This window comes from Physella acuta, unplaced genomic scaffold (genome assembly GCF_028476545.2).
Source record: "Physella acuta isolate Inbredline_101_S28 unplaced genomic scaffold, ASM2847654v3 ptg000125l, whole genome shotgun sequence".
Classification (NCBI taxonomy): domain Eukaryota; kingdom Metazoa; phylum Mollusca; class Gastropoda; family Physidae; genus Physella; species Physella acuta.
This window is the reverse complement of record NW_026731644.1, coordinates 159,996-178,884: the sequence shown is the minus strand read 5'-3', so window position 1 is coordinate 178,884 and position 18,889 is coordinate 159,996. Positions and strand designations below refer to the sequence as shown.

The 18,889-nt window shown below is 43.1% G+C and overlaps 1 protein-coding gene across 1 annotated transcript in view; it reads right to left on the bottom strand.

The window, feature by feature from the left end:
- LOC131934977 (metabotropic glutamate receptor) overlaps positions 1–18,889 on the bottom strand; it is an 83,996-nt gene that overhangs the window by 31,695 nt on the left and 33,412 nt on the right. The window contains exons 2-5 of the mRNA XM_059291253.1: positions 17,548–17,718; positions 4,765–4,767; positions 4,488–4,632; positions 2,146–2,288 (exon numbers count right to left, since the gene is read on the bottom strand). Of these exons, the coding sequence (XP_059147236.1) occupies positions 2,146–2,288; positions 4,488–4,632; positions 4,765–4,767; positions 17,548–17,718 (462 nt within the window). The remainder of the gene's footprint in view (positions 1–2,145; positions 2,289–4,487; positions 4,633–4,764; positions 4,768–17,547; positions 17,719–18,889) is intronic.

Here is an 18,889-nt window from a genome sequence, read left to right as displayed (position 1 = left end):
TCCTACAGGTAAACACTCACCTCCTACAGGTAAACACTCACCACCTCCTACAGGTAATCACTCACCTCCTACAGGTAAACACTCACCTCCTACAGGTAAACTCACCTCCTACAGGTAAACACTCACCTCCTCCTACAGGTAAACACTCACCTCCTACAGGTAAACACTCACCTCCTACAGGTAAACACTCACCTCCTACAGGTAAACACTCACCTCCTACAGGTAAACACTCACCTCCTACAGGTAAACACTCACCTCCTCCTACAGGTAAACACTCACCTCCAACAGGTAAACACTCACCTCCAACAGGTGAACACTCACCTCCCACAGGTAATCACTCACCACCTCCTACAGGTAATCACTCACCACCTCCTACAGGTAATCACTCACCTCCTACAGGTAAACACTCACCTCCTACAGGTAAACACTCACCTCCTACAGGTAAACACTCACCTCCTACAGGTAAACACTCACCTCCTACAGGTAAACACTCACCTCCTACAGGTAAACTCACCTCCTACAGGTAAACACTCACCTCCTACAGGTAAACACTCACCTCCTACAGGTAAACACTCACCTCCTACAGGTAAACTCACCTCCTACAGGTAAACACTCACCTCCTACAGGTAAACACTCACCTCCTCCTACAGGTAAACTCACCTCCTACAGGTAAACACTCACCTCCAACAGGTGAACACTCACCTCCTACAGGTAAATAATCACCTCCTACAGGTAAACACTCACCTCCAACAGGTGAACACTCACCTCCAACAGGTGAACACTCACCTCCTACAGGTAAACACTCACCTCCTACAGGTAAACACTCACCTCCTACAGGTAAACACTCACCTCCTACAGGTAAACACTCACCACCTCCTACAGGTAATCACTCACCTCCTACAGGTAAACACTCACCTCCTACAGGTAAACTCACCTCCTACAGGTAAACACTCACCTCCTCCTACAGGTAAACACTCACCTCCTACAGGTAAACACTCACCTCCTACAGGTAAACACTCACCTCCTACAGGTAAACACTCACCTCCTACAGGTAAACACTCACCTCCTACAGGTAAACACTCACCTCCTCCTACAGGTAAACACTCACCTCCAACAGGTAAACACTCACCTCCAACAGGTGAACACTCACCTCCCACAGGTAATCACTCACCACCTCCTACAGGTAATCACTCACCACCTCCTACAGGTAATCACTCACCTCCTACAGGTAAACACTCACCTCCTACAGGTAAACACTCACCTCCTACAGGTAAACACTCACCTCCTACAGGTAAACACTCACCTCCTACAGGTAAACACTCACCTCCTACAGGTAAACTCACCTCCTACAGGTAAACACTCACCTCCTACAGGTAAACACTCACCTCCTACAGGTAAACACTCACCTCCTACAGGTAAACACTCACCTCCTACAGGTAAACTCACCTCCTACAGGTAAACACTCACCTCCTACAGGTAAACACTCACCTCCTACAGGTAAACACTCACCTCCTCCTACAGGTAAACTCACCTCCTACAGGTAAACACTCACCTCCAACAGGTGAACACTCACCTCCTACAGGTAAATAATCACCTCCTACAGGTAAACACTCACCTCCAACAGGTGAACACTCACCTCCAACAGGTGAACACTCACCTCCTACAGGTAATCACTCACCACCTCCTACAGGTAAACACTCACCTCCTACAGGTAAACACTCACCTCCTACAGGTAATCACTCACCACCTCCTACAGGTAATCACTCACCTCCTACAGGTAAACACTCACCTCCTACAGGTAAACACTCACCTCCTACAGGTAATCACTCACCACCTCCTACAGGTAATCACTCACCACCTCCTACAGGTAATCACTCACCTCCTACAGGTAAACACTCACCTCCTACAGGTAAACACTCCCCTCCTACAGGTAAACACCTCCAACAGGTAAACACTCACCTCCCCCTACAGGTAATCACTCACCTCCTACACGTAAACTCACCTCCCCCTACAGGTAAACTCACCTCCAACAGGTGAACACTCACCTCCTCCTACAGGTAAACACCTCCCCCTACAGGTATACACCTCCGACAGGTAAACAACTCCTACAGGTAAACACTCACCTCCCCCTACAGGTAAACTCACCTCCTCCTCATTGCCCATGTAAGCCAGACCTCTGCCTCCCCAGCCGTCAGAGCCAATCCAGGCAAACGTCCCCGTCTCCCCGGCCCTTCTGACGGCCCTCATGAGCCCAGCAACCTCCTGGTCGGAGCCGAATATAATCACACCTGGGGAGGTGGGGAAAAATAGCACCTGTTTAGGCTCTCCAGTTCCATAATAATTATATTATTACTTTCTCGTATATACGAAGTATAGAGAAAGTCTTGTAATCGTGCAAAAAAAAAAAATCGAGATTTTTGCAAATCTCGACGTTTTACATCTCACTGATACGGAAAAACATAATTTTGTAATCTTGTCCGTATGTCTGTGTGTGTGTCTGTGTGTCTGTGTGTCCGTGTGTAAACACGATAACTTGAGTACCGTTACAGCTAGGTTGATGAAATTTCATATACAAGTATTATATCAAAATCGTAGATCCGTATCAACTTTTGAGCGATTTCGGATAACCGGAAGTGGTACTTTTTCTACTTTGAATTTTTCAAAAGCCTATAACTTGAGTACTATTTCAGATAGATAAATGAAATTTCACATGTAAGTAAAAGATCTAATTCTCTACCTTCTGTTAAATTTTGAGTAATTTCCGTTGACCGGAAGTAGTACTTTACGCTACTTCCGATTTCTCAAAAAACTAATGTAAATTTATAAAGTACTAATACTATTGCGCACTATTATACACACCTTTATTAGGCGTTCGCTTGGTGCGCAATTGTTTTTTACTGAGATTCTATTCTATTTTTAAAAGTTTCAGTATTTAAAATGGATTAACGATCATAACTATATCCCCAGTTACCATCCCCTGTTGTTTTATATAAGAATATTCGAGAAAGTTTAGGGGAGATCACTACCGGTTTATTTTATTTTCAAAACTCAAAAAATATTATACTATAAAAACAAAAACAACTTGAAAAAAAATAAAAATCAATGATTATAGGTGGAGTAGAGCGTATATAGAGAGCTGAGAGCCGCTGGGTATTAGTCCCAGCCCCACAGCTGTGCTTCCCCAGCCCCGTGGCAATAGTTCCTTGCTTTCCACTAAGCGAAGTGCACAAAAATATGTTGTGGCTCTTAAAACATTGGGAAATTTTGTAGATTGTAACTATTGGCTCTTCCGTCTCAAAAGGTTGCAGGCCCCTGACCTAACCTACTACCCTAGTTTAATCAAAGACACATCACATTCATATGTATCCCACGACCGACCTGCTAGAGCTAACCTATCAAACCTGTATGTAGAGATCTATACGAGTGTTCTACATACATCCCCAGAAAACATGAAACTAAAACATAAACAAATGAAGGCTTTATTGGCGCTATGCGAGACAGTATCGTTATGTCAGGCTTATTTATGACTCGCATTTCAATCTCAAATGTCAGTAACAGCATCGCTTGTCTTAGGGATTCTGATAAAAAATGACATTTATGACATACAAAATGACATTTAAAAAATGGGGGATACACATTATTTTTATAACACCTGTGTAGAACCAGACTTTTCTGGAACTTGGTATTATTTCCCTTTATCCACGAGAGATTAACAGGTCACCTCTAGACTCTGGTGCTAAGCTAACCGGATCAACAATGACCGTTGGTATTTGACAAAGACTGCTCTACACCGCATTTCTCTAAAACAATTTATTTTTCACTTGGTCACGTGATACCAAAAGGTCAGATGTAAGAATTCTTTGTTCAACTGATATGTTACGGTTTGATCCCAGATCAATATTTTTTTTATTAATGTGACACGACAGCGAGTGTTGTAGGCTGATCTGTCTTGGTGCTGTGAGTGCAGTTGACCATTGAAATGTAAAGTTCTTAGGGCAGTTGACCTATGATCTGGACATACGAGCTGTAAGGATAGAGTTTCATCCAGCCCGAATCTACTGGACTGGCTAGTCTAGAAGTTGCCAGAACATTCTCTTACACACCTACCGATTTCATTCCCTGGCCGGATTAAACACGTATGGATATCATGCAGGTAGTTGTTACATTTAGACGCACGACAGCAGGCATTCACATGACTTAACCAGATTAGTTGACAAGAAAATAAACACATGACTTAAAACATTAGACCCATGGCTTAAGACACCAGACCCATGACTTAAGACACCAGACAAATGACTTAAGACACATGACTTAAGACACCAGATACATGACTTAAGACACATGACTTAAGACACCAGACCCATGACTTAAGACACCAGACAAATGACTTAAGACACATGACTTAAGACACCAGACACATGACTTAAGACCCATGGGTTAAGACACCAGACCCATGACTTAAGACACCAGACCCATGAAAGACCCACCTCGAGCCAACTTTTTCTCCAGCAGACGTTGAACGATCTTGTCGTAGTCCTCGTCTTTAGGCACTCCCGAGTCTTTGAGTAGCTGCTCTCTGAGGGCGATACAGATCCCGTGCCTGTTCAGTTGCTGGTCAACTTCGTTAAATCCCTGATGGACACAGTCAATCACAGACCATCAAAGTCAATCCAAGTCATATATATATATATATATATATATATATATATATATATATATATATATATATATATATATTGTTAAAACCTTTCTGAATGAACTTACATCCTTGAACAAAACGAAACAAAAACCAAATAGGTTTTATTAAACCAATGATTTAAAAAAATATATCCCAGCTGCACTTTTGTAAGATTACATCCATCAATTTTAAAAAAAAAATCTTTTCTAATATTTATTTTAACAGTTTTTAAAAATAATTTTTAATATTCGTACAATATTTGTTTTTCGGGCTCGTGCTATTAAAATAATTATTGCTCTATTAAAAAATTATTGACGTGGTTTACAACCAGAGGGCAATGAAATCCCTTCCCGTTTTGTTTTTTTTAGACCAGGAAACAGTGTTTAATAAGGGTGTTTTTTTTGTAGAAACAAGGACACCGTGTATTTGTTATGGTGTTTTTTGTAGAAATAAGGACACCATGTATTTGTTATGGTGTTTTTTGTAGAAATAAGGGCACCATGTATTTGTTATGGTGTTTTTTGTAGAAATAAGGGCACCATGTATTGTTATGGTGTTTTTGAAACAGAACACCATGTATTGTAGGGTGACATTTAAAACCATGACACCATGTATTGTAGGGTGACATTTAAAACCATGACACCATGTATTATAGGGTGACATTTAAAACAACGACACCATGTATTGTGGGGTGACATTTAAAACCATGACACCATGTATTATAGGGTGGCATTTAAAACCATGACACCATGTATTATAGGGTGACATTTAAAACAACGACACCATGTATTGTGGGGTGACATTTAAAACCATGACACCATGTATTATAGGGTGGCATTTAAAACCATGACACCATGTATTGTACGGGTGACATTTAAAACGATGACACGATGTATTGTGGGGTGACATTTAAAATCATGACACCATGTATTGCACGGGTGACATTTAAAACCATGACAAGATGTATTATAGGGTGACATTTCAAACAACGACACCATGTATTGTAGTGTGACATTTAAAACAACGACACAATGTAATGTACGGGTGACATTTAAAACCATGACACCATGTATTGTAGGGTGACATTTAAAACCATGACACCATGTATTATAGGGTGGCATTTAAAACCATGACACCATGTATTGTAGGGTGACATTTAAAACCATGACACCATGTATTATAGGGTGGCATTTAAAACCATGACACCATGTATGTAGGGTGACATTTAAAACAACGACACCATGTATTGTACGGGTGACATTTAAAACCATGACACGATGTATTATAGGGTGACATTTAAAACCATGACACCATATATTGTGATGTGACATTTAAAACCATGACACGATGTATTATAGGGTGACATTTAAAACCATGACACCATGTATTTTACGGGTGACATTTAAAACCATGACACCATGTATTGTACGGGTGACATTTAAAACCATGACACCATGTATTGTAGGGTGACATTTAAAACTATGACACCATGTATTGTAGGGTGACATTTAAAACCATGACACCATGTATTTTACGGGTGACATTTAAAACCATGACACCATGTATTTTACGGGTGACATTTAAAACCATGACACCATGTATTTTACGGGTGACATTTAAAACCATGACACCATGTATTTTACGGGTGACATTTAAAACCATGACACCATGTATTTTACGGGTGACATTTAAAACCATGACACCATGTATTTTACGGGTGACATTTAAAACCATGACACCATGTATTGTAGTGTGACGTCCTTGAAACGCCCTGAACAAATTTCTTGTCTAGTGACATAAAAGCCAGTTTCCTCCTCGCTTGTTGCCCCTGATTGTCATTCGTCAAATGCTATTGGAATCTTTTATCTAGCTGATTCAGTTTTGGGGCGCTAGTTTTTGCTCGGAAGGTTGGGAAAAGGGTTTCGAGTTTAAAATGGATTCGATAAAAATAGGTGAGATAAAAAAAAGTTTCAATGATTTCCGTGAAAAAAATAAAACTACTGAAAGCCTGATGTAATTTTTTTTAAAGTGGGGGGGGGGGGGTGTGGAGTGGAGGGGTTGGGAGGTGTTCCACACGCAAATATGCAGGGCATTAGAGTTGTAGCTAAGTGTAAGAGAAGTGGGCATTTTGTGGGGCAGATTAAATGGAGAGTGTACAGTAAAAACATCACGTGGTGTTTGAAATAAAGCGAGGACTTTTTTGGTCTGGGCAACAACTCTATTTAGATAAAAATGGCGAGGTCAAATATTAATAATGTAAAATGTAATCGTTTGTTAGGTTGGTGTGGTGTGTCCGTTTTAGTAGGTGACTGTATGTATGTGTGTGTGTGTGTGTGTGTGTGTGATAAGCTAAGGTGGGTGGGGTTGGGGTCGTATGTGTGGTGTGCTTGGTGCCTGTGTGTATTTGATCAAGATGTGTAGTCTGTGGGGATGTTGTGCGGGTTTGTGCGGATTGTGTCTGTTGTGTGGGTTGTTTGTCTGTTGTGTGTGTTGTTTGTTGTGTTGTTCGTTGTGTTGTTTGTCTGTTGTGCGGGTTGTTTCCTTGTTGTGTGTTTGGTTTATGTGTGTCTTTTGTGTGGAGTGTTCTCTGTATAGTTTGCTGTCCAGTACATTTCATCCAGTGAGAAATACATTTTAAAGCGTGCTGATTTATTACCGACACTTGACTGAGCACCGCAACACTTTTGGTTAACCTTAAACCTATCACCTAGCCACCTAGCTTTAACCGCAAATGTTACGATTGATTACAACAATATCTTTTATGATTAATCGTAAAACAGGTTTTCAAAATTTGGATAAATTAAAGTGCACTTTATAGATATTGCTTTTTTTCAAATACTAAAAATAGCATTCAAGCGAGGTCATCCTTCAAAATAAAATGCCTTAAAAATTATTTCCCCTTATCGTTTTTCAGTTAAAAATACTTGAATAATTCACATGTTTGTGTTGTTAGTGATATTTCCAGTTTTTATGTTAACAATACTTGAATACGTCACATATTTGTGTTGGTATTGATATTTCCAATTTTTATGTTGCAATGTATTAGGTAGGTGTTTGTGTAGTATGATTTCTCGGTGTTGTGTAGTGTGTTTAGTCGGTGTGTTGTGTTGTATGATTGATCGGTGTTTGGTCGGTGTGTAGTGTGTTTAGGTAGGTATTTGCGTAGTGTTAAGTCGGTGTTTGCGTTGTGAGTTTGGTCGGTGTGTTGTGTGTTTAGTCTATGTGTAGTGTGTTTGGTCGGTGTTGACTGATGTGATGTTGGTGTTGTACATCTAATAGAGGTCACCATTAAGATAAAAGTCCTAACGGCCTGCTGGAACAATTTCATCAGCCTAATGAATTCCTGAAATAAAATCTCATCACGTGAAATAAGACCCGTTGAGATTTCATGATCAGACGTCAAAAGGGTTGAGTTGGCTCATTTTTAGCTGGCAGAGGTTTTACTAGAGCAACAGGTGACAGTCGTTAGCATTGGTAGCCACTCAATCATTCTCACTCAATCATTCTCACTCAATTATGTGTGCTTAACAGTAATGTGGTTTCAAACACACACCATGCGTACCGCACTGTCTAAACCACACATCATAAAGTGGACCTCACATTCACGCTATGGAGTTAAATTATCTCGTATAAATGTTACTGTCACTCAATCATTTCGTCTTTCTCACCAAAGTTAACAGCTCAACTCTACTGCACCTGCACGCTAGCTATCTCGTATCGAAACGATGTCCAGTGGAATGCGTTAGAAAAGATGGACTTAAAGTACAGCTGTAGGTCAGCCCGTGTCTTCCCGTTCACTCTTGACCCAGTCAAGTACTGGTGACTGAAAGTACAGACTTCGTAGAAGGTTTTAATGACTGGAGGCCAAGTCATAAAATGACTGCTGCAGAGTGCTAGTAGCCCCGGGCCGCGCATAGATCAGACCCCAGCGGGAGTGTAAAGTGATAAAACGGCAGTGACAGGGGTCGCCGACCCCAGCATTCGTCAGTCCTGACCCCAGTCAGTTGAACACAAGTCATAAAGATAGGGGGTCAACACTGGTGAATATATCACGTCATCGCTGACCATGGGGGAGTACTGGTGGGAGGAGTCAGGGGAGGGTGGGCAGTGGTGGTGGGCAGTGGTGGTGGGCAGTTGAGGTGGACAGAGGTGGTGTGTAGGGGAGGATGGGCAAAATACTACGGAGGATGAAAGTCGTATCACATTTATAAAAATTGTCATCCAATGCTTTGTTATCACATTTCATCGTTTTAGAGCAGGGGTCTCCAAACTATATATATATATATATATATATATATATATATATATATATATATATATATATATATATATATATATATATATATATATATAAATTAAATTCCGTTAGGGGGGGGGGGGCTCCGCCACCCCGAAGAGATGCCTGGAAGAAACTCTGGCCCCCGAACTTATATTTGATAGTTAATGCGGCCCTCGGGCTGAAAAGTTTGGAGACCCCTGTTTCAGAGTAAAAAGAAAGTGATTTAAAACACCCCCTCAGACGGCTCTGAGAGCGATGACCATCACCTTAATGTAGCGGTCATTGGACTGGACGTTGATGACGTTTGTGAACAATACACGACCTCTGTGGACTTCACGAAAGACCGAAGCACCGAATGTACAACTGGCTAAACAACGATTAGGTTGTATGGTATCTTACTGTTGTGGCTTCCTGACCAATCAGGACCAAGACACACCAAGACACCTGACCAATCAGGACCAAGACACACCAAGACACCTGACCAATCAGGACCAAGACACACCAAGACACGCCCAGCTAACATTTCGGGAACTGCCCCAAGAAAAAGTAAGCTGACTAAAGCTGGAGGGCAACACAGCCCAACATTTTTAGGGGAGTTTCATCTGTGTATCAAACCAAGATTCAAATCTTTTGTTTACTTTCATCTGTGTATCAAACCAAGATTCAAATCTTTTGTTTACTTTCATCTGTGTATCAAACCAAGATTCAAATCTTTTGTTTACTTTCATCTGTGTATCAAACCAAGATTCAAATCTTTTGTTTACTTTCAGTCTGGGTTTTGGGATGAATGGGACAAGGAGAGACGTTGATACATCCGTATAAACAAATGGCGTCTTCTGTATTAGGCCATCTAAACAAATATCGTCTTCAGTATTAGGCCATCTAAATAAATGGCATCTTTGGTATTAGGCCATTTAAACAAATGGCGTCTTCTGCATTAGGCCATCTAAACAAATATTGTCTTCAGTAGTAGGCCATCTAAACAAATATTGTCTTCAGTATAAGGCCATCTAAACATATGGCATCTTCGGTCTTTGGCCATCTAAACAATGGCCTCTTCGGTATTAGGCCATCTAAACAAATGGCGTCTTCAGTATTATGACACATAAAAACTTTTCAAGTTTTATTTACATCTTAGCAATCCCACCAAAACAATTGAAATATTCAAATGTAACGTATTTCCCCAGGCCAACCAATCTTATACTGTCTGTGTAGGTACGCTAACACAACTACCTTTATTTTATATATTTGACTTTAAAGGCCACACACTCACACGCACACACGCACACACACACACACACACATAAATATAAATAAATAAATAAATATATAAATATATATATATATATATATATATATATATATATATATATATATATATATATATATATATATATATGCATATATGTGTGTGTGTGTGTATCGATCGATCTATACATTTATCTAACAACATATTGACTTGCAATAAATCAACCAAGGAGCAGAAAATATTTAACCAACACATGAGATAAAAAATAGATAACAAAATACGGAGGAGGGAAAAGGAAGAGCCGGTCACGAGCGAGATGTATGATACTGATAGCGTCTCTGTTCTATTTATAGCCTACTACACCCGCTCATTCATCAACTCAGGGTAGGTAACTACGACAACCGAGGTTTATCGAAAAGTCGTGTCGTCTGCCGGACTTCTCGCCACGGGTTATCGGTCCTGATTTTTGTCAGCATTTTATTTACGTCTTAGCTGAGCATGGGCGTTAAGGGGTTAAATAAGCTGGTACCCAATGGTCGGGCGTTAAGGGGTTAAATAAGCTGGTACCCAATGGTCGGGCGTTAAGGGGTTAAATAAGCTGGTACCCAATGGTTAAGGGGTTAAATAAGCTGGTACCCAATGGTTGGGTGTTAAGGGGTTAAATAAGCTGGTACCCAATGGTTGGGCGTTAAGGGGTTAAATAAGCTGGTACCTAATGGTTGGGCGTTAAGGGGTTAAATAAGCTGGTACCCAATGGTTGGGCGTTAAGGGGTTAAATAAGCTGGTACCCAATGGTTGGGCGTTAAGGGGTTAAATAAGCTGGTACCCAATAATCGGGCGTTAAGGGGTTAAATAAGCTGGTACCCAATGGTTGGGCGTTAAGGGGTTAAATAAGCTGGTACCCAAAGGTCGGGCGTTAAGGGGTTAAATAAGCTGGTACCCAAAGGTCGGGCGTTAAGGGGTTAAATAAGCTGGTACCCAATGGTTGGGCGTTAAGGGGTTAAATAAGTTGGTACCCAATGGTTGGGCGTTAAGGGGTTAAATAAGCTGGTACCCAATAATCGGGCGTTAAGGGGTTAAATAAGCTGGTACCCAATGGTTGGGCGTTAAGGGGTTAAATAAGCTGGTACCCAAAGGTCGGGCGTTAAGGGGTTAAATAAGCTGGTACCCAATGGTTGGGCGTTAAGGGGTTAAATAAGCTGGTACCTAATGGTTGGGCGTTAAGGGGTTAAATAAGCTGGTACCCAATGGTTGGGCGTTAAGGGGTTAAATAAGCTGGTACCCAATGGTCGGGCGTTAAGGGGTTAAATAAGCTGGTACCCAATGGTTGGGCGTTAAGGGGTTAAATAAGCTGGTACCCAATGGTTGGGTGTTAAGGGGTTAAATAAGCTGGTACCCAATGGATGGACGTTAAGGGGTTACATACACTGGTACAATATTGTTGGGGCGTTTGGATGTTCAAACGTTGTACAATTGGTTCACGACAAACCCTGATTACACCAAGCTAAGAACATTTTGAAGCAAGTCTAAAGCGCTAATAGCCGCCGTGTAGTCGACCAGAAATGGACCAAGTTCGGACCAATTTGGACCCTGTCAAACACTAGCTCTGTTTGAGATCCCGAGTGTCTATATTGTTTCCACTTCCGGTTACTGAAGCCGGTGGATCCAACCTGCTGATTGATATCAGAGATGGAGGGGTCGTTGGGGAGGGGTCGTTGGGGAGGGGTCGTTGGGAAGGGGTCGTTGGGGAGGGGTCGTTAGGAAGGGGGCGTTGGGGAGGGGTTGTTAGGAAGGGGTCGTTGGGGAGGGGTCGTTGGGAAGGGGTCGTTGGGAAGGGGTCGTTGGGAAGGGGTCGTTGGGAAGGGATCGCGATGCAGGGGTTGATTAAAACAGTTGTATGACAAAATCAAGATTGGGGTTTAATTAATTAATTGTACCCGTCCGCCGCTGTATCGACGATGTACTTTAATCAATGTAAACATTTAATTAAGGTCAAGTACAAGAATCGATTTTAATTAGGTTAAAGTTCATCGTCCCCCTTGAGTAAATAATTATATTTGAGAGTCAGACCAGTTTAATTAAAATTAGATTTTTCTGTCGGACAGCGAGCAGGGCGTGGTTTAGTTAACGGACAATAAACAGGGCGTGGTTTAGTTAAAAGACAAGGCAGAAGGCGTGGTTTAGTTAAAGGACAAGGCAGAAGGCGTGGTTTAGTTTGAGGGCAAGGGCGAAGATGAAGACATCAAATTGTTATATACAATGATACGTCATTTTTTAGTTGTCTCGAATGCTAGGTTATGAAAACATAAAAACAGCTGAACTAAGTTTGATTGTAAGTTTGTTTTTCTACTGTTACTTGAAGCGAGAGTACGAGAAAACCTCACCGAAGGTGTGTTGTCGTCTGGTCATGAAGCAGTTGCAGCTCTTTAAGCCGTGGGATCATCCTGTGGTTCTTGTCTGAAGTTTCCAGAAACTGGAATGACTGAGTCAGCTCAACGGAATGAGAAGAGAAGCGGGGAGGATTTGCGGGATTTGGTTGTTCTGGGAGTAACTCGTTTAGCTGGTTGGCACCTACAGACTGGGGTGTGGGGTGGGGCGGTACAGACTGGGGTGTGGGGGGTGTAGACTTGGGTGTGGGGCGGTACAGACTTGGGTGTGGGGCGGTACAGACTGGGGTGTGGGGGGTGTAGACTTGGGTGTGGGGTGGTACAGACTTGGGTGTGGGGCGGTACAGACTGGGGTGTGGGGGGTGTAGACTTGGGTGTGGGGGGGTGTAGACTTGGGTGTGGGGCGGTACAGACTGGGGTGTGGGGGGGTAGACTTGGGTGTGGGGGGTGTAGACTGGGGTGTGGGGTGGTGTAGACTGGGGTGTGGGGGGTGTAGACTTGGGTGTGGGGCGGTACAGACTGGGGTGTGGGGGGTGTAGACTTGGGTGTGGGGGGTGTAGACTTGGGTGTGGGGGGTGTAGACTGGGGTGTGGGGTGGTGTAGACTGGGGTGTGGGGGGTGTAGACTTGGGTGTGGGGCGGTACAGACTTGGGTGTGGGGTGGTACAGACTGGGACGTGGGGGGGGGGGGGTCTGCTTAAGTGTATTAGCCAATCCGGAGTTGTCTAGTGGGGGGGGGGGGGGCTACTTGTGGGAGTCAGTTGTAACTCGAGTTGTTTCTTTAATACGTTGTTGGTGATTCAGTTCATTCGTTTTTCTCGGTGTTGGAGCCACGTACTCAAGTACTTCACAGCTGTGAATTGAACACATTTGGAGCCAGGTACTTAAATACTTCACGGCTGTGAATTGAATGGAACACATTTGTCAAGTACTTCACGGCTGTGAATTGAATGGAACACATTTGGAGCCAGCACCAGCCGCCCAATGTTTCCACACCAGCTACGGGGTAATCAAGTAATAGTTTGTAATCGATTCTTCGTATTCATCCGCGCGAACCTTTGGGATGCGATTTCTACAAATGGCCCATTTCTGTAGATGTCTTTCCTCCCCGGCCCCATTCCCCCATCACCCCCACCCCCGGTCTCCCAACAAAGGAAGACGCCATGCCACTCGTTAAAAAATGAAACAATAAATATATGCGTCAACCGAAGCCATTTTGTTCTTTTAAATCCCCGAAAATAACTAGCAAACGATGTAGGCGACACCGGCTCATTTCTCTTGCTCTGACATGCGCACTCATTGAGAGAAGCAGAGCCAATCATCGAATCGCTTTTATCCTCTATTTGTACCCCAAGTCATCGCCCCTAAAACCACTTGGGGTTGGGGGTGGGGGAATGGCGTGCTCCAGCATGCACCAGACGAGCGGAAGTGACGTGCATCCATCATCGTCTGACACACACACTACACTACACACACACACACACACACAGTCTTGCAACCTGATGCAGATACCCCAAGTATACCCCACATCAACTGCACCACCAGTCATATACAAGCATTATTCTCAGCGGATCCTGAAGCAGAAGACTTTGACACCATCTCACAGGCGATGACTAGCCCTACTTCCGGTCATCTTACAGAAGATGAATAGCCCTACTTCCGGGTTGGTAGATCTACCGATAGAGACTTTTAACATCAGACACCAGTACACGTGGCGCTTATGTCAATGGCCTTAATGGCGCATAACCAGTTGACACGTACACTGTGTTGGAGGGGATCCCTTCCAACATTAAAATTAAGAACGAAGAAGAAGAATTTGATCAAGGAATAGATTTTTGGAATCATTGCCGAATAGAGGATGATTTTTTAAATATTTTACCAGTTAAAATGATAGCACAATTTTTGTTCTTAGATCACACACTGAAGACATGTAAAAAGACAACGATATAGTCTGTCTATGATAAAGACACTACGTGAGACAGGTTGGGAAGACAGTCGCAGACAGCTATGTCGTGTACTCAGTAAGGTCACGACATGACCTAAGATGACCTTCTACTGACCCGGCGACTAACGACCTCGTTCAATAACCGCTCTTAACATTTTCTGCTCCTGTAGAAAAACGCCACGCGAAAGACCAAACAAGCGCATTAAATATTAAAACGGGCGCCGGCCCAGACTGGGTGACCCACAGTGGGGCGCCTGACGCGGGGGCCACAGGTTAGCGTGTAGAGGGGCGTCTGGGTCGTCTGGCCGGAAGTCAGCGATCGTCTGCAATCTACCACCAAACGTCTGCAATCTACCACCAAACGTCTGCAATCTACCACCAAACGTCTGCAATCTACCACCAATAGTCTGCAATCTACCACCAATAGTCTGCAATCTACCACCAATAGTCTGCAGTCTACCACCAATAGTCTGCAGTCTACCACCAATCGTCTGCAGTCTGTCCATCGGATTGACCAGTTACTTCTTGTTTTTCTACATCTGCTAGCTTTAATCACGTGACAATCTGCCACCCCATCGCGAAGTGTTGAAATTTTTTTATATAAAACAAAGTCTAAAAAAAAACTAAAAAGAGTTTAATACTATCTACACAAAAACAGGCTATTCTAAATACTACCACAAACTAGTTCACAAGCTAAAGTACTCACCCACACTAACCTACACTAACCTACGCTAACCATGTAGTCAGAGTTTCTTCCAGGCATCTCTCCGAAATTTTTTTACCACCCCCCCCCCCCGAACGAAATGAAATTTATATAATTTAAATAGAAAATATATACTTTTAACAGTGTCCGCCTCCCCCCCCCCGAAGAAAGTCTACCGCCACCCCCCGAAAATTTCAAGTGCCCCCCCCCCCCCCGGGAAAAAAGTCTGGAAGAAACACTGCTTGTAGTCGTAACGTACAGGACTGAGGCAATCATACACGCTCTCACACACCTTATATACCCGTACAGAACACAGGGACCAACCCGAATGGTACAACTCACCACACGAAGATTCAGTGGCGTAGCGAGGGCGTGTGTCACCCGGTACGGCAATTAATGGTGTCACCCCCAGAGGCGTAGCGGGCCTTAACGGGGACAAACTTTCAATTTTAGATTTGCACCCCCCTCAATCTTTCAATTTGCACCCCCCAACCCCCCCCCCCCCTCAAACTTTCGATTTGCACCTCTTAAAACACTATTTTACACTCGAATTAATCACTTAAATAAGCCGAATCATCATTTTTATCTATATATTTTGCTATTTTTGCTTTGGTGACACCCCCTAAATGGTGTCACCCGGTGCGATCCGCCCCCCCCCCCTCGCTACGCCTCTGCGAAGATTGAACAGGGACAGGTACAGAGTACAAACAACATTTACCCCCATTGACCCCCTTCAACTATTCGCGACCGAAACTAATATTTTTAAAATCTTTTGTTATATCTCTATGTTTGATGTGACGTTAGTGTTCTAAGTGGATATATGCATTAAAGTAACATTTATTTTGATACGCTGTAACACTTCTAAATCAAACGACTTAAAGAAAAAAACAATTAATATTTTTTTTTGTAGAGCACATTTTATATTTCACAAAATACACGTTTTTCAAACCTTTGAAAGTTTGATCATGCATGTAGGGCAATACATCTAGAATGTATAAATACTTTATGAAAACATAAGACTAAAATATAAAAATAATTTTATCATTGAAAAGATCAGATATCGCATTGCTAGATCACAGTTGATTCAGTGCTTACTAGCGGGACCCATATAATGTCTGTGGTACCCACTAGCTAACTAGCGGTATCCACACAATGTATGGGGTACCCACTAGCTAACTAACGGGACCCATACAATGTCTGTGGTACCCACTAGATAACTAGCGGGGCCCATACAATGTATGGGGTACCCACTAGCTAACTAACGGGACCCATACAATGTCTGTGGTACCCACTAGATAACTAGCGGGGCCCATACAATGTATGGGGTACCCACTAGCTAACTAACGGGACCCATACAATGTCTGTGGTACCCACTAGCTAACTAGCGGGGCCCATACAATGTCTAGGGTACCCACTAGCTAACTAGCGGGACCCATACAATGTCTGGGGTACCCACTAGCTAACTAGCGGGACCCATATAATGTCTGGGGTACCCACCTGCTCATTAGCGGGACCCACAGATCAACGCACTGATCCTGTTCTGTGTGAATGTAGTAAAATCAAACATGACCTTTGACACGACCTTGAGTTTTTCTAGCACTCTGCTGACAACTTCCGCTCAAGACAGACAAGAGGGTGAGGAGGGGGGGGGATACGGGAGATCACTGGGTCACAAAACTCCACCCTCCCACCCCCCTCTCCCCACCAGACGTGACCAGTATTATTGCTGTCAGTCTAAAGACCACGTGATGTCTTTTAACGGTTCCAGAAACTCTGACATTCACAGTCTTAGAAATCCTGGAGCAATGGCTGCCAACATTCTAACACATACAGTTTCTTGAACTTCTCAAGTTGGAGAATCATTAATTAAAAACACTGTATGTTTAATAAATATTTTGATGGTGTAGCTGTAACAAGTAGAATCGATGTCTATGACTTTCTGAGTCTTGGTGTGGATTTTAATGTATTTAACAATGTGCCTAACTTGGTATTACAAACAGGGGGCACATACAGCGTCCCATAACTGGACAATGGTCAGACAAAGATGTAACACGGTATAACAGGGATGAGACAGGTGTAAGATAGCGGGTAGAGAGGGTATCAGACAGTGATAAGACATTGGACTAACAGGGGTCAAACAGGGGTCAGACAGGGGTCAGACTGTGGTCAGATTGTGGTCAAACAGGGGTTAAACAGGGGTCAAATAGGGGTCAAACAGGGGTCAAACAGGGGTCAGACAGGGGTCAAACAGGGGTCAGACTGTGGTCAAACATTGGTGAAACAGGGGTCAGACACCGGTCCACTTACCAACATGCCGTAGCTGGACTCCTCATACACAATGCTGACGTACTTCCACTGGAAGTGCTTGACCAGCGAGACGATGGCCTCCGCCTGGTACACGTCACTAGGGATGGTCCGGAAGAAATACGGGAACCTCTCTCTGTTGCTCAACACGGGGCTCGTTGAGAAGAAGCTGATCTGGGGAAGGCACAAACCTGGAGGTTTAGTGGTCAGTCATGGAGGTTTAGTGATAAGTCATGGAGGGTTAGTGGTAAGTCAGGGAGGTTTCGTTGTAAGTCGTGGAGGTTTAGGCACAAACCTGGAGGTTTAGGGGCAAATCATGTAGGTTTTGTGGTAAGTCAGGCAGGTTTGGTGGTAAGTCATGGAGGTTTAGTGGTAAGTCAGGGAGGTTTAGTGGTAAGTCATGGAGGTTTGGTGGTAAATCAGGGAGGTTTAGTAGTAAGTCATGGAGGTTTAGCATGGAGGTTTAGTGGTAAGTCATGGAGGTTTAGTGGTAAGTCATGGTGGTTTAGTGGTAAGTCAGGGAGGTTTAGTGGTAAATCATGGAGGTTTAGTGGTAAGTCAGGGAGGTTTAGTGGTAAGTCAGGGAGGTTTAGTGGTAAGTCATGGAGGTTTAGTGGTAAGTCATGGAGGTTTAGTGGTAAGTCATGGAGGTTTAGTGGTAAGTCATGGAGGTTTAGGGTCAAATCATGGAGGTTTAGTGGTAAGTCAGGGAGGTTTAGTGGTAAGTCATGGAGGTTTAGGGTCAAATCATGGAGGTTTAGTGGTAAGTCAGGGAGGTTTTGTGGTAAGTCGTTGAGGTTTAGGGACAAATCTGGAGGTTTAGTGGTAAGTAATGGAGGTTTAGTGGTAAGTCAGGGAGGTTTAGTGGTAAGTCAGGGAGGTTTAGTGGTAAGTCATGAGGTTTAGGGTCAAATCATGGAGGTTTAGTGGTAAGTCAGGGAGGTTTTGTGGTAAGTCGTTGAGGTTTAGGGACAAATCTGGAGGTTTAGTGGTAAATCATGGAGGTTTAGTGGTAAGTCATGGAGGTTTAGTGGTAAGTCATGGAGGTTTAGTGGTAAGTCATGGAGGTTTAGTGGTAAGTCAGGGAGGTTTAGTGGTAAGTCAGGGAGGTTTCATGGTAAGTCATGGAGGTTTAGTTGTAAGTCAGGGAGGTTTAGTGGTAAATCATGGAGGTTTAATGGTAAGTCATGGAGGTTTAGTGGTAAGTCGTGGAGGTTTAGGGGCACATCATGTAGTTTTTAAGGTCACATCTTGTAGGTTTTATGACAAATCATGTAGGTTTAGTGAAAACTGATGTAGGTTTTGTGGCGAATCGTGTAGGTTTAGAGACAAATCATGTAGGTGT